General features: G+C 45.5%; 1 protein-coding gene across 1 annotated transcript; it reads right to left on the reverse strand.

Annotated features, from left to right (window-relative positions):
* LOC307087772 (semaphorin-7A) lies at positions 1–26702 on the reverse strand (the record flags this gene model as incomplete). The annotated part of the gene is made up of 14 exons (XM_079753417.1): positions 26672–26702; positions 22787–22923; positions 21497–21559; positions 18568–18663; positions 17933–18038; positions 15985–16095; positions 15557–15696; positions 14065–14243; positions 9472–9580; positions 8620–8827; positions 2788–2903; positions 1938–2110; positions 1024–1079; positions 1–347 (listed from the first exon to the last, which is right to left on the reverse strand). The coding sequence occupies exons 2-14, from the start codon at positions 22880–22882 to the stop codon at positions 1–3; spliced, it is 1800 nt and encodes a 599-aa protein (XP_079609543.1). The 5' UTR covers positions 22883–22923; positions 26672–26702.

Here is a 26702-nt window from a genome sequence, read left to right on the forward strand (position 1 = left end):
TTACAGCAGCCAGAGGGCGGCCACCGCCAGCAGGGAGGAGCCCAGGGTGGAGGCCAGCGAGGCGGCCAGGGGCCCCGCGTTGTACACCAAGCGGTAGGCGATGACCTCCGTCTTGACGCCGTCCTCGGTGGCCATGCAGCGGAACACGCCCTCCTTCAGGGGCAGGTCCACCGCTGTGGGCCCCAGCACGCATGAGTCCCCGGAGAACAGGCAGGGGTAGCTCTTCATGAAGTTGTCCATCTCCCAGCGGTAGGTGGCGTGGAAGGAGCGCACAGGGCAGGGCAGGAAAACGGAGGTGCTGGACCCCACCACCACGTTCTTGGGGGAGGTTTTGTGTTGCTTTTGTGCTGCTGACCAAGGGAGGGGTAGGGGAAATGATGGTAAGATGAACGTCTGGACCGTTATTGAACATTTTGTAATATAGTGTGAATATATTAGCTGTGGATATCTTCATGATCATGAGGGGATCATGCAAAAAAGAAGAAGTTGAGAAAATTTGTGTGTTCTGTTTTGAAATCATGAAGCATAATCTAGAGTTGATACCTTTGTAGATGCATCTAAAAATGAATATACAATAATTCCTAGTGGTTCAACTATTTTTGAGAGGAGAGTCAGTGATCTCTACCTAGACACGACTTCGACTGAGACTTTGTTACGCCTGCGTCACCTCTCATAGCTCAAAGGCGTCTGGCTTCAAATAACTGTCTAAACTTTCTTCAGTGGAAACTGCAAACATCATTTTGTTTACTTCTTTGCTTTCAAGAAGTTTGGCCTTGGTCGTTCGGAAAAGACTGCATATTGTATCCCCCACCACCATCGTACATATTCATCGTAAATCAAGTCTTCCCAAGGTTAGAACCCGTCTTCGGGATTGGAAGCAGGGCATCAGTTGATAGTTTGAAGAAAGTATTTGCCCTGAAGTCTTTTTTCCGGGCCTCAATTATATGATAATAATCTGTAGCTGTGGAGCTCTAAAATATTTAATCAAGACAAGAGAAGAGAAGAACGATGATTTACACTCACCAGGAGCTTCCCCGCAAACAGAACCGTTGGACTGATCGAGGTTCTGAATCAGAGCCCTGTTGGACAGTTACCGAGAGAGGGAGAGAGGAAAGATTTAGTAACAGTAGGCAACAAAAATAAATTGCCTGTAAGTTGAAGATCAGCTATTGGGCTAAAGGATTAGAGGTCTGTTAAAACAAATCTCTCTTTCAGATCCACCAAGTTAAAATGAAAAGGCAATCTCTGTGAAGTCCTGGTTTATTTATATCTCTGCCGTTAACCTCCATGATTATTTACTAGCTACAAAACACCAAAAGACTTTAAAATACATTCAAGTTTGTAAAAATGTGGACACATGACTTCATAACATAGCTTGCAGGCTTTTGATGTCTCATGCTGCTTAAATAAATGATGAGGTTAGTTAACAATAACGTATTTATTATCTGTTTGCACTTTATAAGTGCAAACAATAAATAAAGATGAAATATTTTGCCACTCTTTCTTTGACGTTAAGAACACCAATGCCAGGGAAACAACATAGATCCTTTCCCAATGGATGTGAATTAGACTATAGCTGCAAACCCAACTGTTTGATGCTAACGCCGAATAAATCTATTTCTGTAGCTCTGTTCTGTTTGTGTGTGTATGTGTGTCTCTCTCTCTCTTTGTCTTTCATTTGATTTTCTCGAGAACGTAATGAATGGAGAAATATATAAACAAGCAGACACACACACACACACACGCACAAAGGGAAAGGAAACAAAAGAGAAAAGACATTCAGTGAACGCATCATATAGCTTCGGCATTAACCCATAGAGGCTGCAGCTTAATATTGAACGTGGGGCCGTAACCGTGACAACACAATTCACATCCGGCTCTTATGTGGTCCTCCAGAGCCTGCAGCCTGGTGGCAGTGAGGCCACTTCCTAACTTACCCAGTGGTGGTGATGTAGCCAGTTGGAATGGGAACACACTTCCTCCTGGCCCTGTCCCATCCGCAGTACGGATCCCGGGAGAGGATGCAGTCCCTGCACGTGTCGCCATAACTATCGCAGTCAGCCAATTGCAGCCTCTGGACCTCCATCGCTGTGCCAACATAGAGGTGTCCCTGTGAGAAGCGGGAGGAGGAGAGGATGATGGGGTGTTAGACGATGATGTGGTGATGAATGTGTCAACGCTTATTAGGCTTCATAAAAAGAAAATGTGTTTTTGTAAAATTAAGTAATTACTGTGTTTGTTTAACAGTGATTTAAAAAAATAAAACAAATCTCCCTTTATGCATAAAGTTATATGACTGATTTGGAATTGGTTATAAACCTTGTAATGAATAAATACATTTCTAAGATTACAAACAAAAGCATTTTATTGCTAGTAGTCCACTAAGACAATTCTAGTTGACCACCCTTAGGATCAGCTCCACTTCAGCTGCTGAGTAGCGGGTTGAGTGAGCGTTCTGTCTGCGTTTGCATTTGGCTGGGAAACGCTGCCATAACAATCAATGGGATGCGCCCCACCGATCATGTTGGGGTCGCGTTCGATGGGTGCGTCCAAGCAAAAGAAATCTCAATGGCGAACTCTAGCAACAACTCTCCACCGTCACCCATAAACGATGACCTAAATCGTTTTTCATTGATTGCTTCCTGAGGTGAAATTGAATGTTATTCCATTTTTTCAATCGTGCATAGTGAGTGAGCATTTTTCAGGTGTGTCCTGGCGTCATGTGTCCAGTTGACTACTTTAAAGGTTTTAGTCGAGCGTTCTATGTCCTAACTTGTAGCTCATTACCTTTGGCCCGTCAATGGCCATGTTCTGGACGGGGCCCTCATTGTGGAACAGGGTGTATTGGGCGATGATGAAGGCGTCCTCACTGGTGTGCAGGACCTTGAGGACCTTGCCTTGTTCTGGTGGAGCAGAGAGAGGAACACGTCAGCGTCGATCACGATCATAGGGAACATGGAAGATAGATTAGATATATAATGTGCACTGGCACATTTCTCTGTGGAGTTGTGATTAGATAGAGAAACGCACACACACTAAGACATGGTGCAGAGATATTAAACATCATACAAGACACGCGTATGGATCTCACAGACACGAGGGGTGAGACAGACGCACACAGACATGGACAAAATCACACAAAGACACAGAAACAGCCACACAGAGGGTATACATTAACATAATATGAGGCACTGAGATATTATGCAAACACAAAAAACACTGATGTCTCACACCAGACAGACATACATACACACACACGCACACACACACACACACACACACGCACACACAAAAACACATACAGACACTCAAACAGCCGGCTTGCAGAGCTTTCTTGTGGGTCAAGCCTCTAGCACACTCACACACTCAAAACAAATACAAAAATAGTGATGGAGTCTTGAGCTCGACAGCTTAAAACCCGCTGCTAATCTGTGCAGGATGTGTGGCATATAGCCTCGCGCCTGGTGACGCCTTGAGAGAGAGAAAGAGAGATGTCTTTTGTAGGCTGCTGAAGGAGCTAGCACACTATCACAGCCATGAGAGTGTGCCTGCTAATACTCCCTCTGCCATTTTGAGGTATAATGCTGTGCTTCCCTGGGAGCAGGTTTGTATTTATTAAAGCCGCAGTTGTTGAGCTGTATTCATATTTCGCTCATCATTCACTTTACACTTTCACAGTGTTTAGATGCGCTACAAATATATCTAGCATATTGTGTTTGATTTGAATTTCCTTTCTCCCTGCTTCGACTCTTTTCACTTGATTTTCGACAAACAATGATTTTTTCACACGATTTGGGAGTCTATTTTTTTCAAACTTACACCTGCTCCTATAATTATGATAATACAGTTCGAAGCACTGGCAGATTAAATGCTTTTTTAAATTTGCATTATCTTTTACGCTATTTTTCCTCTGATATTTATCTTATCTTGTTAATTAACTCTTTTACATCCCTTCCCTCTCCTTTAACTGCCCTTCATTGGTCGTTTGGAACCAGCTGACATTACGCTGAAAGGACAAGATAATCAGTCCACATTCTGCCATGTGAGTCATTTTTAAGGCTTCATATGTCCCTGCATTCGTTCATTCCTTCATCCAAATGAGTACATACATGCACCCGAACCTTGAGCCACCCTGAATACAACCATAGCCTTCTAGATTTTTCTCAACGTAACCCTTTCATTGCAGTCTCATAGGTTTTGCAGGAACATGATATTCTCTAAGGTAGGGTGGTCTGACTCTTAGTCAAAAATAATAGGTTCTTCACCAATTTCTACAGCCTGACCTGCACACCTCTCAGCGCATGTTCTGCTCATGTAATGGAAAAAGTCTGTGTTCCTAGGAGAGGCAAATTGCCTCATCAAAAAGACACATGGGTTATCAGAGTTGAAAACAGAACGAAGCCAAACGTGGATTTTTTATAGAGGTCTAGACTCTAGGCATTCATCGTCATGTGACAGGTGTTTTTCAGGTGAAGGCGAGGATGTCGGAGACCCGTGGGGCAGAATAGCACGTAGGCTATTTGAGTCTAATCATCGCGTAACCACGCTGGCGTGCCTGGTGTGTGCCGTCTACATCGGAGGTGATTTGTATTCAGAGCTCAGCAGGCCATAGCTAGTCATGCAGGAGATAGTTAAGCTAACAAATTGTGTCCTTTTGATCGTCGAAAGGACACAATTTGTCAGGTTTGTAGTCTACCAACCACTCAATATTCAAAAGGTGGCTCATTCACATGTCACGCATCGAACTTCCTGATGTTCTGCCATGTACCACTGGGCCTGCAGCATTGTGAAGGACTCTGACCCATATCTTTAAAAAAAGTAGGGGGAGAACATTTAACGTAGAAGTTCAATAATAATAATAATGGATTGAATTTATATAGTGCTTTTCTAGACACCCAAAGACGCTTTACAGAGAAGGGCGGACCTCACTAACCACCACCAGTGTGTAGCACCCACTTGGATGATGCACGGCAGCCAATCTGCGCCAGAACACACCAGACCACACACCAGCTTGAGGTGGAGAATGAGGGAAATAATAAGTCAGCCAATCAAACAGGAGGATGATTAGGGGGCCAGATTGAATGAGCCTGATTGGGCCAGGACACCGGGGAAACCCCCATTCTTTGCGATAAGTGCCCTGGGTTCTGTGTGAGTCAGGACCTCGGTTTTTTACATCTCCTCCGAAGGACGGCGCCTTCCTCAGCACAGTGTACCCGTCACTGCACTAGGGCATTAGGATTAATGTAAAGGCCAGAGGGAAGAGTGCCACCTATTGGCCACCACCCGATACCACTTATAGCACCTGGTATTCCCAGGCGGCCTCCCATCCAAGTACTAACCAGGCCCGACCATGCTTAGCTTCCGAGATCAGACGAGATCGGGCGTTTTCATAGCGGTAAGCCCGTCAAAGATGAACACCTCAAAGCGAACAAGACTGGCTCTGCAGGCAAATCGATTGTCTTAATGACACTCCTTTTCAGGCCCAGGCCAGCGTTAAATGTGTATTTCACGAGAGAGACAAAGACATACTTTAGAAATCACCTCTTGGCTTTCCAATCTTCTGAGTCAGCGGTGCTCAGCCTCTTTTGAGTAGTGTAGCCCCCAGATCCCATTCTATCTCACCAGTGACAAAAAGGAAACACTGCAGTGCACAAGCTCAATGCACATGAGACAGAAAATAAATTTTACATAAGAAAAATATCTACTTTCTATTTTTTTATCACACCATCAATTCATCATTTTTAGTTTGTTAGTTTGTTTTTTTCAAATACCCCCAGGGCGACACAAGAGTAGCCCCGGCTGTAAATCACTCTGTGGCCCTACCACCAGCACTAACACTCTTTATGCTGTCAAGTCTGACATCCTCCGCGATTCAGCCAATTGTTATTTGTACTTGTACTTACAGTCCGAGTTGTTGGAGCGAGTGGAGGACTGTGTGCATGTGTGTGTGTGTGTGTGTGTGTGTGTGTGTGTGTGTGTGTGAGTGTGTGTGTGTGTGTGTGTGTGTGTTGATGTGCATGTGTGTGTGTGTGTGTTTGTGTGTATTTGTGTGTGTGTGTCTGTGTGTCTCTGTCCTCTGTGTGCGTATGAGTGTGTTTGTGCGTGTCTGTGTGTGTCTGCTTGTTCGCGCGAGTGTGTACGTGTCGGTGTGTGTCTGCCTTTGGATGTGTCTATGCAAGTATGTGTGCTTGTGTATGTTCATCAGTCTATAGATGCGTGTCTGTGTGCGCATGGAGAGTGGAAATGAAAGGGCTTGCCAGCAGGCTGTGTAAAGTACACTGTGTACTTCTCACAGCTTCTTCTTCTCACAGAAAATAAAAAAAATTACAACCAGCTTTTCCCAGCACCCTGTTCCCTTTCCCACAATCCTCGCTGTGGCGCTCCAGCGGCTTCACTTCCCCCACCCAGCGCTCCCTTCTCAGATCTGCATTCCCGTTTCATCAGCCTCCTAACCCCGGGAAATGGGAACAGGGCAGAGAGGGAGGGGGTTCTTGGACGGTCTGCTCGTCTTGGTTCTCCACCAGGGTAAAAGTATGAAAGCTCTGTGGTCTAAATATGTTACCATGGTAACGCAACACTCAAAAAAAAAAAAAGGGTCTGCTTGTTTAAGCTGGGAGGAGGAAATGGAATGAGTAACGTTACGTCTGCTTTTCTTTCTCTTTTCCTGATGGGCAGAAGGATGGTGTTGTGTACCAGACACACAAACACACATGCGTCTACACACACATCCTGATGAAAAAATCCATCTAGCTGGATCTTTAGTCCGTACCACAAACTATATTCGATTTCATTAGACACTATTTCATTATTTTGGATTAGATAACTGTGCTGTCCATAATCTGTGATAACGTAGTGCTTTGGGGGGCTCACATTTCAAAGTCAAATAAACACTAGCATAAATCAATGTACCACCACCAGGTGAGAATGCCATCAGATAGAGTGCACCATGGAGCGCTGGGGAGGGTCTTTCATTTCTTTGTCAATGGCAACAGGAATTAATACGCCAGTCAAGAACGGGTTGTGTCTGGAAAATGTTAATCCATAGAGACCACACAACACAGCACCAGGTCACTGGTCTGACAGTGTCAACATTAAACCAACCTTTACCACTGCCTGCACCACCTCTTGCTCTGGAACAACAGCAGCAGATGTCTGCCCCCGCCCCCACCATTGCAAACTAAGAGTGATTTGTTCTCCCGCCACCAGGCTTGTCTCTGCTATAATTGTCTGTTCACCATCCGCTGTCGCGGTGCAGGATATACTCTGGTGATCACCCCATCACCAGGGGCGGCAAATAGAGTTTCCCAAAATGCATCTAGTTACCATCGTAGTTTAATCGGGGTCAAGGCCAATGGTGGCTGGCTTTGTTAATGGCCACCGCTCTGACTTTCAAGACGGCTTCAAAGTGCCACTATCCATCACAGGAAGTTGGCTACTCCCCTTGACTACTGATCAGGTCGTTCACAACAAAGTCAGACATTTTGTGGCACATAATGTAAGATCACCATGTGAAAGCGATATCACAGGTGGGTGATTCTAGCCACTCAGAGACGGTCACTGTTAATGTTACTGTCCCAGCAGTATTAATGCACAGAGACATACTTTGCATAACACATAACTCACACACACGCACAACGACAGACATACACACACACACAAAAGCACACACACACAAACACACGCACACACAGTTAAACGAGCTGTGAGGTTTAACCTCAATAAAGGATGTGCATAAACAAACACGGACATGCACTCACACAAACACGCACACACACACAAACACACACACACACGCACGCACGCACACGCACACACACACACACACACACACACACACACACACACACACACACACACACACACTGTGGCATCCCGCCCCTTAAACCTCGGCCCGGGCGGGTCCGAGGATCAGTGGTGGACGGCGTATACCGCCACCCACTAACCGGCGACAGAGAGCATCATGTCTCTCCCCCCAATCAGCGAGATAGGGGACACCTGGCCGGAGGGAGGAAAAGGCCCAGGAGCCATCTTAAAAGGAGCACCAGAACGGGAGAACAGGAGCGAGTTTCACGGGGGAAGCGCTGGAGACCACAACCGAATAGAGGCTCACGGAGACCCTATGTGGAGTGCATGTGTTCCCCATGGTGAAGGATCATTGTAATAAATGCCGAGTGTGGCTTAACCCCGACTCTGACGTGTGATACGTACTTTGAACCCCGAGACATCGAGGAGCGGGTACCACGACACACACACACATACATAAACAAAAAAACACACACACACTCACGCACACACACAAATAAGCATCTACACACATATACACACACAAACAAGCACACACACACACACACCCAAACAAGCACACACACACACACACACACCCAAACAAGCACACACACACACACACACACACACACACACACACACACACACACACACACACACACACCCAAACAAGCACACACACGCCGACCAGGCCATTATATACCCTGCAGTGTCTGATATTCCATTCAAAAAGCGTCAATAACAGACACGCATTCAAACACACACATCCAGACAAGCATGTACATGCCCTGCCACCACACACACACACACACACACACACACACACAAACTCACCGGTCCCCAGGTACAGGACGCTGTAGTGCTCGTCGTTGACCGCCAGCACGATGTCGGCCACGGTGTGGGTGATCTGGTCGTCGGTTGGCAGGTCCAGCGGCGCCACGCCCACCGGCCGGATCACGTCCTCGATCTCAGGGTGGTACCGGATGATGCCCAGGTTCTTGATGTCGTTGTGGCCCGCAGCCGAGGAGTTCCTATGGAAACACTGGTGGGGGGAGATTGGGGAGAGGGGGGAGAGGGGGGAGATGGGGAACAGGGGGGAGAGGCGGGAGGGAGTGGTGGTCAGAGGAGAGATGGCTTCAAACAGAAATATCCAAATTACAAAACCTTCCTTCCATGTTTTGTGTTACCCTCTTGGGGCTTTTATCTTCACATATAGGCCAGACCTCATCGCTTCTTGGAAATAAAAGCTGACTCGTGTTGCTTGGTGTTTTTGTGTTCCTGCGAGGCTTCCCCCGTTTAGCAGAATACTCAACTGAATGATAAACAGCCGGTTGAATTGACCTCAGATTAAATCTCTCTCTCTCTCTCTCTCTCTCTCTCTCTCTCCCTCTAACTATCTGTATCCCCCCCTCTTTCTCTACCAAACTTCATCTTTCCCTCTCTCATTCTCATTCCCCCCCTCTCTTTTTTCCTCTATCTGTCTCTCTCTCTATCGCCCCGTCTCTCTATAACTCTGTCTGTCTCTATATTTCGATCTCTCTCTCTATCTCCCCTTCTCTCTGTCTCGTCCTCTCTCTCTATCTACCTCTCTCTATCTCCCTCTCTCTCTATACATATCTCGGTACCTCTCTCTCTATCTCCTCCTCTCTCTCTTTATCTCGGTCCCTCTGGCTGTCTCTTCCTCACCGTTCCGGGGCGGTTTCCGATGAAGGGGCTGCTGTATCCACGTAGCTTGGAGGTGGAGAAGGCCTGGTCGATGTCCTCTATGGAGTAGGCACAGATCACTGTCCTCCCCCTGTGGGCACAATTCTCACTGTCACCAACTGGGCGCACATACCAAACCACATCATGTAAAAGTAGTCATTAGCAGTCAGCCCACAACGAGCACTGATTGAGTGTTTGGAATATCCAGGACAACAGGCAAGTTCAGTGCCTTTAACTCATTTGGAAAATGAAGAAAGCCGTTGGTACTTGGACTCCACTGGACTTAGAATGCCAAACAAAGCTATATAATGATTGGATGCACTACGAGGGGTCAGAGTTCAAATTGTCTGAACTCAGGGTGGAGAATCCAAACAGTCCGCTACTGAGGATTCTGTCCTGTTCTATCATGGTGTATTCTAAGCCCAGTCACACACCAGAGAGGTGTACCACTGTCTTCTGTTCAGCCACACCCTGAGGCCTGGGTTATTTGTGGTAGGAGATAGGGGAGTTGCTAGGGTTTGCCAAAGGTACTGGGTTTGAATCCCAAACGTCCTGAGCCAACTTGTAGACATCTTTGAGCAAGGTGCCCAAATGATCTAGCTTCTCCATAAAGACTGAAAGTCACTTTGGATAAAAGTGTCTGCAAATGTACAGAATATGACCCCTATGATTGATGCATGTGGTTTAAAATAGATTCCTTGCTGACTGTCATTTCCTGGGCAAGGAAATTTTGGGGATTATTATTCAATCTGATGGTTCTATTTTAACTGTGTCTTTGTATAACTATTAGACAGGAACTCTTAAGTATTATAAGAACTTGAAGCTAAAGTCATTCAAGTATTCCTTTGAACAACACAAACATGAATTCAACCAATTCCAAAATAGATTTTTTTTTTTTGCTAGCTCTAGTCAAGTGCAAAACAACCTCAAAATATCAAGTGGCCAAAGATGAATACAACTCAATTTATCAGAGTTTTGATAAAAAATAAATAGTTTAAATTAAAATGATTTTAAAAAAAATCAATGATTTCTATGCTAACATTTTCAGGGCCCTATTTTAACGGCCTGAAACGCAAGTGAGAAGCGTCAAATGCTAGTAGCTTTGTGGGCGGTTCTATGGAGATGTTGCTATTTTACCAGCGGTTAAATGACTCCTGCGCCCGACGCAAATCTAAAAAGGGTTGGTCTGAAGTAGCCTAATTACCCGTAGGTGTGGTTTGTGCGTAACGTGCAATAAACCAATGAGAGTGCCAGCTTCCATCCCCTTTAAAGGGGACATATCATACCACCAGGTGTGAGTGTGATTAGCCATTACAAGCAGGTTTGAAAATGTGCAGCATTGTGACATCACAGGTTGGCGTGTCCATCTATCCGTCACACATCTAGATGGACACGCCCACCTGTGATGTCACAATGCTGCACATTTTGAAAACGGCTTGTAATGGCTAATCACACTCACACCTGGTGGTATGATATGTCCCCTTTAAGAGCCATGAGCGCATTTGAATCTGACGAGTTGATATTTTGACAGCGCGTTTGCAGTCTCCGATGAGACAGATGCATGACCACATGAATTTTAAACTTCAAATGGCTCACTTTATGGCCAAATAATATGGCCTAATTCACACATGGAATAGCGTTTTCTTCCACAACTTCAGAAATACTGAGTCCTCAAACAAATTCAGGCAAAGAAAACTTAACACACATATGATATGCGGTAACTGTGGTTCTATTTAATGATATACGCAATACCTTATAAACATCGTTTCTTATCAGTATTGTATGCATTATCATTATTGACTTGTGTTCCTAGTATGCATGTGTCCCCCCGTTAATATACAGTGCCATGGACTGTATTATGCGTTACTTGTTTAGTTTGCGTGTGTTTAAACAGATGGAAGCACACACGTGCGCCTGCATTCATTAATTCTTTTAAACACTCACTCACGGTCAAACAATGTTTTCTCACCTTTAAATACTCATCAATCCTAAAAGTTATGGGCATGTACACGATGTCTGTGTCAAGAAAATATGTGTTTGCTGTACAGTGTTTGCAGATGCATTGATTTAATAGTACAACTTATTGCCGCTGTATCAGCTGTTCTTTCCCAAATAATTTACCAAGAATGTGTGGCTAGGTAGATGAGAGAAGCAAAGTGTATGCGCGAGGTGCACAAGCAACATTATGCATGCGCCCTTAAAATAGCATATGAACAACGCGCCACTGCCTTTAAACCAGGTATTTCCTGGTTTGTGGCACAAGTGACAAAATAGCACCAGGGAACGTTTGCGCCAGAACACGCCTCCTCCTTTCGCCAAACCGCCCCTTAGGGCACAAGATCATTCCCTAATTTACCGACGCGTGGCGCAGGAGGGAAAAGAATGCTTTGCGCCAGTTGCAAACTAGCAACGATACATGCGTCAGTGTAGAAAGTAAAGTGCGCTGGATGCAAGATAGGGCCCTCAATGTTATACAGTTGAACACTCTGGGCCCTATCTTGTATCCGGCGCAATTGACTTTCTCACTGTCGCATGTGTCGTTGCTAGTTTGCAACTGGCGCAGAGCGTTCTTTTCCCTCCTGCGCCACGCGTCGGTAAATTAGGGAATGATCTGGCGCCCCAAGGGGCGGTTCGGCGAAAGGAGGAGGTCTGTTCTGGCGCAAACGTTCCCTGGTGCTATTTTGCAGTTTCAGAAACCACTTGCGCCACAAACCAGGAAATACCTGGTTTAAAGTCAGTGGCGGGTTGTTCAGATGCTATTTTAAGGGCGCATGCATAATGTTGCTTGTGCACCCTGCGCATACACTTTGCTTCTCTCATCTACCTAGCCACACATTCTTGGTAAATTATTTTGGGAAAGAACAGCTGATACAGCGGTAATAAGTTGCACTTTTAAATCAATGCATCTGCAAACACTGTACAGCAAACACATATTTTCTTGACACAGACATCATGTGCATGCCCATAACTTTTAGGATTGATGAGTATTTGATCGTGAGAAAACATTGTTTTATCGCGAGTGAGTGTTAAAAATAATGAATGAATGCGGGCGCTCGTGTGTGTGTGAGTAAAATAATTGATGAATGCGGGCGTGCGTGTGTGCGTCCATCTGTTTAAACACACGCAAGCTAAACACGTTACGCATAATACAGTCCATGGCAATGTATATTAACGGGGGGACACATGCATATTAGAAACACAAGTCGATAAAGATAATGCATACAATACAATAAATGATAAGATAATGTATTGCGTATATCATTAAATAGAACCACAGTTACCGCATATCATATGTGTGTTAAGTTTTCTTTGCCGAAATTTATTTGAGGACTCAAATTTTTTGAGTCTTTTCTGAAGTTGTGGAAGAAAACCTTATTCCATGTGTGAATTATTATTATTGGCTCCTATTATTATTATTAGGCCATATTATTTGGCCATAAACTGAGCCATTTGAAGTTTGAAATTCATGTGCACCTGTCTCATCGGAGACTGCAGACGCGCTGTCAAAATATCAACTCATCAGATTCAAATGCGCTCATTGCTCTTAAAGGGGATGGGAGCTGGCACTCTCATTGGTTTATTGCAAGTTACGCCCAAACCACACCTACGGGTAATTAGGCTACTTCAGACCAACCCTTTTTAGATTTGCGCCGGGCGCAAGAGTCATTTTTGCGCCGGTAAAATAGCGACATCGCCATTGAACCGCCCACAAAGCTACTTGCGCTTGGCGCTTCTCACTTGCGTTTCAGACCGTTAAAATAGGGCCCTCTGATTGTTAGCTGCTCAGACAGCAGCTAAACTTATACGAGCCAATGCGTAAGGTTAGCACTTTCTCCCCAGAATAGATCTAAGAATGTAATTGTTTTTATGAGCCAGAGAGAGATGTGATTACATTTGAATAAACAGTTAGTTAATTAAGTCTTTAATTATTTGAATAAACAGTTAATTAATTATATCTTAAATTATGTACATGACTTTGCTGGACTATTTTTATCTATTTATTCAGCCTTGATATCTCACATAACTTCGGAGAGCCTCTTCAAAAACTTAACATAATATCAAAGAAAATTAATTACTACATATATTTCCCTGTTAATCTAAAAACAAATCTGTTCATATGTTTATCAAAGGTAGCTCCATTTCTTTATGTAAGCGTGTGTGGCTAGCTGATGGTAGTGTGTCTCTGTGTGCCTGCTTGTGTGCAAGTGTTTGTGCGTGTGTGTGTGTGTGGAGGATGTTTGCGGGTGCAGATAATGTTTGTGTAGTCTAAATCATGATCTTGTCTCAATGGGTAGAGCACGGCATTAACACTGGCAGGGTAAGGGGTGTGATTCTCAACGGGGGCCACCCATACTACAAATGTATCAGTAATGTAAGACACAGAAAAGCTAATTCCACCTAACAAAATTTCACCAAATCTCATATAAATAGATATGGCTTAAGGTACGGGTTCATTTCCCCCCCAGGGGCCACCAATGCTAAGAATGCATGGCATTGTTTGGTTTAGATATGTAACATCATCCATCAAAACCTGATAGATGCCTTACACTCAAAAGGAAGAAGTTCTGGCCTCACCATGGGTTGGAGAACAGTCCGTACAGGACGCCAGCGCGCTTGTCCTGGGCCGTGAGCACCACCGCCTGCCGGATGTTGTTGTACTGCTGCTGGGTGCTGCCAGAGCCACACATCATGCGCGCCTTCATGAAGGTGGTCCACGAGTCGGTCAGCAGCGGCTTGATGCCCCCCTCGTCCACCTGGGGATTGGGATAGTGACACACGTTTCAAATATATCCTTCCAAATACTCCAAGCTACACACCCAATCTTTTGGTCTAATGGCGGGTTTGTTCACATTGACCCTATGAGCAGAGGCGGAGTGGCCGTCGGGATGATCGGGAGGTTTCCCGGTGGGCCGTTCCACTGATGTGGGCCGCGGCAGTAATTCGGGCCGCTGTCAACCCCTAGCAGCCGCTGTGTAGTAGGTCACGCGAACGAGCAATCGCGAAATGCACGAGATCTCCGCCAGGATCCCCCGGCCAGCGCCTGGCAACCTACCCCCACCCCCCACTCCACCCCTGCCTATGAGTGTGTTAGGTTGGGCGTTTGATTCTTGAAAAGACTTGACCTAGATTGACTTTGACTTTTTGACTTTCTGCCAGGATAATGGTGGCTGAAACATTGCTCTTCAAAGTCCTGGTCACGTCAAGTGTATTTTTCTAGTCCTTCATTCCTGGAATGGTCTTCAAAGGGGGTTCGCCGGATCAGCACAAAGTGATATGTGATATCAGGGAACAAAAAAGGACGTAAACAGGAGTGGAAACTACCGCTTAACTAGCAAACGATTGAACGTTAATGTTAGCATTAACATAACTCTTGATCGTGATACACTTTCCCAGTTAGCTCTACATAGGAGCGATGGTACTGCTCTGGCTGTGACTGATCTCCTTTCATGTATTCTGCGCACTTGCAAATTAATATTTAATCTTCAACACGAGGCACGAGATAAAACACATATCTGTAGAAGGCATAGCGGGAAATATTGCAGCAGTATGCGACGGCCCATTTGAGTACCCATTCTTTGATGGTTATTCTGAGGATTGAGGCTTGATTGAGGCATTAATTAGCCTTGGTAGGCTAATTAGCTTAAGTAACAGTATGGGAATTTTCAAATTAATAACCAGTAGCATTAAATGATGCAACAACAAATAGGCCACAGAAGTACGTCGGCTGATTAAAAGGCCAAGATGTGTATTATTGTTGAAAACGGCCGGTATTGACTTCAGATTTATGTGTGCTATTTCACAAAAACAGCCATTTTGTTTCAGCCCCATGGCGCTGTGAAAACATCCACTGTTGAGGAACTCGGGACACAATGAGGTCATGCCGGGAAAAAAAATTGGTATCCGTGGCAACCTATTAGTAGCTTATGAATATGACTATCAGTCCCTACTAAATCGGTGTATCAACGCATTAACAACAGAGAGGTATCACCAGGGCACACTGTGCCTGTGATGTGTTCTAATGAGAGTCTGAGCCTGGGAGTCAACACGAGTCAGGGGGTTCTCTCACAGTGCAGATCCTCCCGATGCGGGCCCGATACGGCTCCTCATCCACCCGGGCCGTCTTGTTGAACTCGCTGAAGAAGAAGTAGATCTCCTCCTTGTACTTCAGGGAGGACGGGATGATGGCTGCTCCGGCGAACTGGGGATCTGTGGGGAGTCACAGAAAAAAAACGTCCTAGGAAAGAGGTCTTATGTTTGTTCATATATTTTGAGTGACAAGTTTTGCATTTAGAAACCAAACCTAGACATGACTCATTGTTTTTCATGACTCCAATACACAACCTTGCAAAGTATTCGTTCTTTAATTTCACAACCCCTCACAGACATGATCCCCGTAAAATACAATAATCCACGGCAGGCTTAATAACAAGATATGTTCTGGAACCCCCCCCCACGCTCATATTGTGATTCAGCAGCAGTGCCACGGTCACTCACTGAGCAACCAGACGTTCTCAGCCTTCAGCAGCTTCTGGGAGCCGAAGGTGCGGCGAATGGATCCCACGTGGCCCCCCATCGATGACAGGGCAGAGTAGAGGCTCCCGCCGTCTGAGGGAGAGGGGGGAGGGGGGGGGAGGGAGAGGGAGGAGGGGGAGGGAGAATCAGAGACAGTGAGTGTGATAGATTGATAAAAGGGTGAGAGCAGGATTGAGGGGAAAAGGGCGCTAGAGTGCTACGGGAGACCTGGAAATACAGAGAGGGAGAGACAAAGAGAGAGGAGGAGGAGATATATAGGGTGAGAGACAGAGGTGGAGAGAGAGGTAGACAGGGAAAAGAGTGGGAGATGAAATCAAGATGGTGAGAGAGAGAGAAAAAAGAGGTGAAAGAACATCTGCAAGAATGAGAGGAAAAACAAGACATAGATGCAGAATAATTTCCCACACTGCTAAGCTCACCGCCATCACAGCATATTCCAAAGGAGCGTGTTTCCATAGCAATCCAAAGGCTAAGCATTTGGCATTGTGACACTAATGGTTTCCTTCCAACATGTAATTATCAGAATTGTGCCCTACAAATGATTGGCTCATTGGTGAAACGATCGATCAGCTGAAACTGAAACAACATCAGTCATCACAAATTAGCATAGAATTAAATAACATTGATTCTATCCATGTCCGCCGTGCGCATGCCCACTGCATTAACAGTGTTTTCTCAAGAGAGTGACTTAACCCGGATTTGCATCTACAGCTAGAATTTATGTCTTTGCTTGTCTCCAAACTGCTGTTATTCATTGAATGCGATCATGTGTTGCAACAACTTTATGGTTAAATTAGGGTGTCGCCTGATGGTTCCCGTTTCAAATAGCCTGTGTGGTTAATTAAATGGGCTGCGCTGTTAAACGGCTGATGTTTGGGGACCCATTCAAGCAGAACAGGGGGATTAATCCATCCACTCAGGCAGTGTATGGTGAACGGATCCAGATACTGAACTGACTATTGACTGCGGATGTGTCTTATTAACAACGGAAGATAAACTGGCAGATTAAACAGTGCCCTGGATGCATGAGCCGCCATCATGGTTTGGTAAGGCAGAGAGCTTCCGCCCACTCCTCACACTTCAGAGTGATTTAAAGAGTGGCGCTAGCAAAAAGAAGGTCTCCCACTTGAAAGGACACAGCTGCCTCTCTTACTCGAAAAACGCAACAAGGAAATCAATCTGGGTATTAGTATTTTGGAGGATGACACAACACTATCAAGAGGGATGTGAGAAGTCCCGCCATAGAATACGTTTAGTGAAAAGTGAAGGCTCATTTATACTGTGTCAGATATCCGCCAGAGGTAGGTGACAGCGCCTGGCCTTGCTTTTATGATTCTGCTTTCTGCGTGTCGATCATCAAAAGGATTCCTTGCCCCTGATTCAGTTTGACATCTGGTAATCTTAATAATGGGAAGATGATAAAAATGTTGGCACACCTCCTCTCCTCAAATGGTCTATCCTCGATCAAGAACGCCGCTGAAAACGTGGCAGGGAAGACAAAACAGACCCTTCCCCCTGATGTGTCAGAGTCACTACAACCTGTGTAGCTGCGTTTCTGTGAAGGTGGGTTTAACCGACAGCAGCATAAATTGTACATGGACTGCATTTAGGTAACCAGTGACCACCCAAAGCGCTATACGATATTGCCTAACATTCACCCATTCATGCACACATTCACGGCGGTGTCAGCCATGCAAGGCGACAGCCAGCTCGTCGGGAGCAGTTAGAGTAAGGTGCCTGGCTCCGGGACACCTCAACACCCAGCCAGCAGGGGCCGGGGGATCGAACTAGCAACCTTGCGGTTACCAGCCAACCTGCTCCACCTCCTGAGCTACACGCCGCCCATTACAATTGGCAAACATTGGGGAGATTGGCAGCGTTGACACTGTGTTCACCGCTTTAAGCTTACCTGTGGCGAGGCTTATGGCCTTCTGGGAGGGGTACGGCGGGGAAATGTCGGACGGCGAGCCAATCAGCCCACTGCCCTGGGCATCAGTCAGCACAGTCTCGTTGACCTTGGCAAGGAGGGAAGTGACATCACAACATGGAGCGGTAGAGATTGCATTCAACACGGCGAGGCATGCCAGAGGAAGAGTTGTCTCCCTGTGCGGAAATCATTTTTTAATTCATGATGGATGGAATCTAGAAGCAATTTGATTTGTTCTCTATAAGAGAAAATAAGAGTCTGCCTTTGAGCAAAATGACTCGCGTCACAATTGGTAGAAGCAGTTTATTCCCCCCTTTGTTTTATCACAGCTTTATCTTTATTTATTGTGACACCAAACTGCGAATCCTTGAAAAAACAACCACAAGCGTGTACGGCAACCTCTTATATACCCTCTACCAACAGTTAAGCACATATTCGAAATCGTCCTCCTCCTGTAATAATTTTTCCCTAGCGACAGCCGTGGAAAATGTAAGTGCAGCTGCACACACACGGAAAGACAGCAGGAGATGCGGGGGCTTTGAGTCTCTCTCAGGCTATGTACAGAAGATGAAGAAGAAACACACATTATGTGTGTTGCATTCAGAGACTTTGCTTACCAGCAACCAGCACTTGGGGCTTCCAGCATTGGTTCCACACACGACAAAGGTGTCATTAACCTTCTGGATGACAGTGATGAAGTTATCACACTCCAACTGTGTTAGGGAGAGAAAGCGGGGGAGAGGATGGAGAGAGTGAGCGAAGGGGGACACAAGAGGAGCGAGAGGCAATAAGGAAAAACAATTGTGTGTGTGAGGGAGAGAGAGAGAGAGAGAGAGGGGGGAGGATAGAGATAGAGAGAGTGATTGAGAGAGAAGCAGAATGATGAGGAGCGTGAGAGAGGGACAACACATGGAGAGGAGAGAGGAGAGAGAAAAGGAGAGAGGGAGGGATAGAGTGAGAGAAAATAAGAGAGAGAGGGAGTGAGAGAAAATAAGAGAGCGAGGGAGAGAGAAGGGAGAAAATAGGAGAGGGAGGGAGAGAGTGAGCAAAGGGGGAGACGATAGGAGAGAGAGGCAATAAGGAAAAACAAATATGTGTGTGAGGGAGGGAGAGAGGAGAGAGGATGAAAGAGCAGACGGATGAGAGGGAGAAGAGGACCAGAGGGAGGCGGGGAATCGAGGAGCGGAGGAGAGGAGAGGAATACAAAAGCAGTGTGGAAAAGACAACGGCGGGTTATAAAGAGGGATGAGGCGAGAGGAGACGGCAGGGAGAGGGGCAGTTGGGACAAAAGTGGAAATAAAAACACTGAAGATTAGAGAATATGTGGGTTGTGGCCAGGGTCTAAACATTATGTCACACCGAAAGAAGAGCTTTGAGCGTCGGCCACAGAACAACGCAGATGCTGCAGTGGCAGCCCTCCACATAAATTACTTATTCATTAGAGAGAGAATGGATCTAATCCCCTCGAGACTCGGCAGGTTGTCCAATGAGAATTATTTCCCCCACACAGCACAGAGAGCAGCACATGTTCTGTCTTCGATTCAATCCGAGAGCCCAGTTAAGTGCCACCTCGGGAAAAATCTGACTTTTACTAACAATCTAGAAGGAAAGTGTTTATAATGAGGAGATAAAGCGTGTACGGAATAAAAAAAGGAACACATATGAATCACGCTCAACCTTACTCTACTTAAGAGCAACTAAGAACTGATTTATTCAAAGAAAGAAAAAATGGATGGCAATCTTTAAATACTAGGCCAAATCGTCTATCCAAAAAAGTATATTAGTATAGTATATTTTAAGATGGGATTTACTAAAACAGCAACTGATTTCATTTTACATTCTGTATATTGTTTTCTGATATATATATGGTTTCATCCGCTCTAATAATAAAAAATAATAAAAAAATCCATGGAGGCCAGACCAGCCTACACATGAACAGCATGTTGACAGATATTTATCGGTTTAAGAGGGGTCAGGTGTGCGGGGGAGGGGACGTGGGCAGCCTGTCGGTATATCTGCCAGGAGAGGTCGTCAGCATCTCAAGGCCTCTCTCTACATGCTTCAGGCGACTCAAGGAAGCAGCAGCACAACCTGGAGTCTTCAACATGAACGCCACATCGCAGCAGGGCTTCAGAACCCACTCACGTACATGTCAATCAAATCAAAGGCGGGGCTTAGATGTTGTTCACTCATTGGTGAATTGATGAGCGGGGCTGCATGCCCACCCTTTCCGTTGGGCCTAGCTAGGCTTGCTAAGCGTAGATTTGATAATAATAACATTTTGAATCTTGTACTTGCTCTACTTTTGAAAAGTTTGTTACGTTTCAACAATTGGAGGTGGTTTCACTAGACGCTGTTTTAAGAAAGGGGATGAATTTTTATTTTGCGATTTTGTTATAGTTATCTTTGTACTGTCGTGTTTTCTCTTCATTTCTTATTTTTCGAGCTGTGGCAAAATGAAATAGAGTACTATGGTGATGATCATATTAGACATGTTACCATGATAAAAAAACGTTTTCAAGGATAACTTCCAGATTTTCAACCTGGACCATACATTCCCCTCATGTTAGGTCTAAGGGACTAACGCAGAGAACAACATTTGAGATTTGTCCAGCATTGAGCGAGAACGCTGCAGCCGTAATCCTCAAAACGGCCTACAATGTAATCCTTTGGGGCAGTTGGGCCCTGTCAATGTACTTTCTCTCTAAAAGCTCTTTTTTTTTCACTGAGGGACTCAGATTGTTACTACACTTTCTGACAGCTTTATGGAAAGGATCCCTACAGACTCATTTGATTGTTTCTTTACATTTCTCTTGAGCCAGGCTGTTTATTATTGTGTCCAACCAAGTGTTGCTCAAGTTGTTTCATAAATCTCAACAGTCAGTCACCCAAATCGAGATACCACAAACTTAGGCTTTCTGTAGTCCACCACAACAAACCTTTACCGGGCGCTCCTCTCAACTTTCACTTACATTTCCTCAGTTCCCTTCCTGCCACTACTCAACTCGCGAGACATCCTAAGATGCCAGAGAGAGACTCCTCCTCGGGCAAGACACAACAACAAACAGACCATACAAAAGGGAAAGCAGGGATCCTCTCATGTTGTCAGACACCTAAAATGTCAATCTGAGCCGATCTGTAGCAAAAACAAACCCCCTTAGAGGATCTACATACACAGTGCGCAATTGCCCCAAATATATTTAACGGCTTTATATGCTCAGTGACAGCAAGGCATATGCAACATCAAGATCATAGTTTGTTTCCAAGCAATTTCACACACATGTTGATCGGGCCAAAGGAGAGACAGCGACACGATGTCCACCTAGAAGTTACTGGTCACGGATTGATGACTTTGTGAGCAAAGCTCCCTGCGAAACCGCTCAGCCACAAGTTAGAGGTAACCTTTTCTAATAACTATTAACAGATGTTGCACACATCGGCTGTATAGTTGGTTGATAAACCCCCTTCTTGTGTACGTTTGGGTTCATGAAAGGTTAGCTGGGTCGTGCAGATGTATGAATTGAACGAGGTCAAAAGGGACCGTACCTTGGGCGGGGCGGCCTTGGCCATGCATGTGGCTTTGGCGGTGTCATCACTCTCCACTGGGATCTGTGGCAAGGAGAGAGAGGAATGGCGCGTCACGTTCATCCACAACATTACTCACACTTGAAAGCACCATCTTCACCTTCACTTTCAAGATTCCACTTTGTTGTCATTGAACACAAGTTGCCTGCGTCCTCGACGCTGCACACTTCTTCCGGCGACACAAGTAGATAAAAAGAGTAGCAAAAACATGTAAAGGGTGAAAGCTTGTTCTGTGTTTTGAGAAAAACTGTCCTCAATAAGAACCAAATACTCTGTGAGGCTGTGAGCAGCAAGAGTGCAGCCAGCAGGCTGACTCCAGGCTCTGTAATTATTTCCTATCAAATGCCTTAATTGCAGTGCCGCTCTCTTGTCTGCTTCGAGTTCAGACATCAGCCCCCCCCCCCCCCCCCCCCCCCCACACACACACAACTGTGAGTAATCACTAATGCAGCATTAGCATTATTAGCTTTGCGTAATGACTTTCCCCACTGCCAGCCACCTTATGAGCCCGTACAGCTGCGTTATGTATGCACAAGGCGTCCTCCTCTTCCTCCTCTTTCTCTCGGTCCTGTCATCGACCCGTTAAACTACCGACTGTCCTCTCGCTCCCTATTCTCTGATAGAAGTGTCTAATGATTCATTCCCGAGCTCTACTGTCGTTTCTGGACTTTCAGAAGAGAAGGGTGTAGCTGTCTAGCCGTTGGCTAGGCCGACACCATTAGCGTATGTCCACACTAAACTTGGTAGAGGTGGTTGGTCATGTCTGTCCTGGTAATGCGTGTGGAGACTTCGAACAGCTCTTCGTAAAACATATTAAATACACAACAACGTAACGTTTAAAAAACTGTCCTATACTATATACATATATATTTTGTTGTTTGCATAGGCTATATTTCATTGTCATTAGCACACTGAACTGTGGAGCACTCATGTTACAAGGATAGTTTGAATTAAAAAGCCGCAGACCAGGAAAACAGCATAAAAATTGATCTAAATGACAAACGCAATCTTCATCTGTATTCTTATCATAAGGGGGTCTCAGATAAGCGTGGCTTGTTTCTTCCTGTCTCTGCCTCTGTCTCCCTCTCTGTTTTTCTATCTTTCTCTCTCTCGTCATTCCTTTCTCTCTCAGCCTCTCTCTCATACCTATTCCCTTTAGAAGCCCCCCAGAGCAAATTGAGCAGTTTGTTTTGTTTCAAAGTCTCTCCAGCCAGTACCAGAACTGAACAGAACCAATGGAACGTGTGTTACCTGCAGGTCGCGGATCCCTCGGTCTGTGAAGGTGAGGATGAAGACCATGGCCTTCCCTCCTACGTACAGCGTGTTGGTACCTTCCTGGTGGTACATGCTGATGTAGTTCTCAGGCTTGGCAAAGTGGAACCGGGGTCCTGGTGGGGCAAACCAAACCGAATGGGGGGGGGGGGGGGGGGGGGGGGACAATTAGAACTCGCCTGTGGTAGTTGAACTGACCTTTTCAATGCATGAAAATTAATTGATATCATGGGAATTTAATGTATGTATTCTTACTGGAATATGATAAAATACAATAGCTCAACTGGTCAAGCTCCCTATTGCGAATTTAACACCTAACCCACTACCTGGTTTCAATTCCCAGTAAGGCAACCCATGCTCAAAAAGTTTGCTTTGCATGTTCATAGTAGGACCTCGCCTGATCCTAAATGAGAAGCTTCTGAATTCACTGGAGGTCATTTTGGATAGCATTGGATAGTGGTAGTGAGATAGCATAGAACAAAATTCAAGGAAAAAGCAAATACTGTGGATCGATTCCGCTCCCCACTTCCAGTGGCGCATCTGCAGTGGGTGTGTTAATGAAGACATCAGGAGATAATGAGAGGGCTATTTCATTAGGAGCTTCTCACATATTTATGTGTGTAAAACAAGGCCAGCCTGACACATCTAATTATGAGTCTGGGTATTGGGATTTCACTTTGGCCAGAAATTTAGCAATGTTAGCCTACTGTGTGTTTGTGTGTGTGTGTGTGTGTGTGTGTGTGTGTTTATATGTGTGCGTGTGTGTGTGGTTCTGCGAGTGCGCCTGTGTGTCTGTGATTGGGTTTGTTTGTCTGTGTTTGTGTTATTCGGTGTGTGTGTGTGTGTGTGTCTGTGTGTGTGTTTGTGCGTGTGTGTGTCCATGCATCCATGTGTTTGTGTGTGTGTGGTATTCAAATCCACAGTGTTTATTTGACCAAACATGATCTGTTCTCCCATTAACAGCAGTGCTTGTTTAATTATCCTCATAGGAAGCATTGACATCCTTCAAGTGGATTATACAACACATGCAAATACGCTCGATTTACATGCACTGTCCATGAAATATAAGGCACAGTCCAACACAGACAGATCCCTATATATAATACGCTTTCAACACAACAATGCAACTCGAACACAATTTGTGCTGATTCTCTGTGCTTCTTTCTGTTACTTTGGTTTAATGGAGTCCGGGGTTGTTTGAATGTGAACCTTGTCAGAGAAACTAACAACAATAAACGAAAAAACTGCAACGCCTACAAGTTCTAAATCTAGGTTTCGTTTTAGATTAAAGTTATTTTGACCCAAAGTTCTTTCCCATTTTTTAACTGTTATTTTAGAGTCAAAACACAGGCAGGAAAATCAGCGAAGGGCCCCTAGCTGTCTTCATTTTGGAGCATATTCATATAATATTCTTCATCTAAAGTGTAAATTGCAGTGTGAATTACATTGATAATTCTTTGTACCCCAATTGCAATTGTTTTGCTTCTTCCTTTAATTTTTACCTGAACTAACTCATTTATTTTGAGTGCAGCAGAACAGGTTCCACACTAGAGCAGTCTCAGCGTCCTCTGACCAGTGTTTGTTGTGAACTACCGCTCGGCTGGTCTGTTGATGCTGTGCTCTAGACCCGAGCGAAGGTCAATTCAAACAGCTGAACTTTAGGAAAGTGATATACTTGGCATACCAAAGTGTTGATAACCCTCACTCTCTCTCTCTCTCTCTCTCTCTCTCTCTATCTCTCCATCTCCTCTCGTCCGCTCTCTCTCCGTCTTCTTTACTCCAGTCAACATGTCCGGCATTGAACAGAAACACAGTATTCTAATACTTGTCCAACAAATAAGATCAAGCCTACACACACGCACGCTCGCACGCACACACACACACACACACACACACACACACACACACACACACACACACACACACACACACACACACACACACACACACACACACACACACACACACACACACACACACACACACACACAAAGGGATACACACGCAGACGAGCGCTATCCTAATTACGCATGGTGCTGAAATATCACTACACAGGCGAGGAGATGCCTTCGTGGTCGATCTTGACATATGATTGTTGTTTGTGTGAGTGCATTTTGCGAAGTGGACATTGATACGGTTCTTGGAAGTGTGCCGTTGATGTTTGTGTGTGTGTGTGTGGGGGGGGGGTCCATTGAAATGACAAGCACGTAGGTCGTGTCCGCTGGTTCTCCCCCTATACCAGAAGGAGCTCAGCTCTGCGCATCGAGTCTCTTTCTCTCTCTCTCTCTCTCTCTCTCTCTCTCTCTCTCTCTCTCTCGCACTCTCCCTCTCGCTCTCCCGTTCTCTCTCTCGCGCTCCCTCGCTCCCTCTCTCTCTTTCTCTCTCCCTGTCTTTCTCTCTCCCTCACGCTCTCTCTCTGTGCAGCTCAACTTGATTTACGGCCACGTTCTTATTGATTGTGAATAAATTAAAACGGTAATGTGTGCGTGGTGTAAGCGCATACATGTCAGTGGAATAAATTACAGGTGGATTTGGTTTCCACTGTGTGGAATTTTCCATTTATCGTTTTTGTCAAGAATATGCCTATATATTTCTCTATTTCACTTTCTCTCTCTGTCTCTGTGTGTGTGTTTGTGTGTGTGTGTTGGTGTGTCTCTCTCTCTCTCTCTCTCTCTCTCTCTCTCTCTCTCCCTCCCTCCCCCCTTGGTTGCATATATCTATGGTCGCTGTATAGTGCTCGCGGTATACCCCATACCCAAAAACGATTCCATCCCTGCATGCTGCAGTCCCCACACCACAGTGGGGGGACTGCACACCACAGTCTGTCTCGTTTACTGTCCTTCAGCTCACACACACACACACACACACACACACACACACACACACACACACACGCACACACACACACACACACACACACACACACACACACACACACACACACACACAATCTCTCTCTCTCTCTCTCTCTCAATCGCTCTCTCCCTCGCTCTCTCTCTCTCCCTCAAACACACACACACACACACACACACACACACACACACACACACACACACACACACACACACACACACACCTGCATTGCAGCTATTCGTTTTAAAGACACACTAACTCTACCTCCAACTACCGATTTGAAACGGCTCCCTTCTGACACATCTGGCGGGTATAGTTGTAGGATAGTATCGCCATGTTGGTCAAAGCTGTGCGCGATGCAAACATTCCCCCCCATACCACCAGATGCGTGCTGACAGGTGCCCTCACACTTGAAAGCCTTTCAGCCACAGCGGACATGGAGGACGTGTAACGGGTTTTATCGAAACACAACTGGTTATATTTTCCAATGTATCAATATCCCAATTCAGACAATGGAACACAATTGACACAAATCCTAAGACCCCTGCCAGTTGTTCATGCGAGTCGTGGCCATGCCCTGGAAAGCCTCCAAGGAAGCATGACAAAACCAGTATTGATACACTTTGTTTTTTCTGTGGGATGCTTGCCCAACACGGTGCGTTCCGCGATGAGAGATGGTCTTCAGGTGCCCGGCTTTGGCGGGGAAGGGGGCGGGGTGGGCAAGATTTACTACTTGAGCAGTCTTGGGGGAAGGGGTCGTTTAACATATTAATGCTATGTTTTCACCGACGACAGTCGTTGGTGTGTTCATTTCTCTGCAATCTATGCAGCGACGCGAGTAACGCCATCGAGACAACAAAGCATCAAACTCATCACTTCATCCATTCACAGTATCTTGCATTCATGTATGCATTCATGTCAGGAAAATTACGAATAAACAACACCCCGCCACCCGCCAAATCCTCTCCCAAACGGCTCGATATGCTACTACAGAATGGATGAATCGCCTACCGTGCACAAGGAATTTCCGGCGTGCTGGTTT

The sequence above is a fragment of the Pollachius pollachius genome (assembly GCF_949987615.1).
Source record: "Pollachius pollachius genome assembly, chromosome: 1".
Classification (NCBI taxonomy): domain Eukaryota; kingdom Metazoa; phylum Chordata; class Actinopteri; order Gadiformes; family Gadidae; genus Pollachius; species Pollachius pollachius.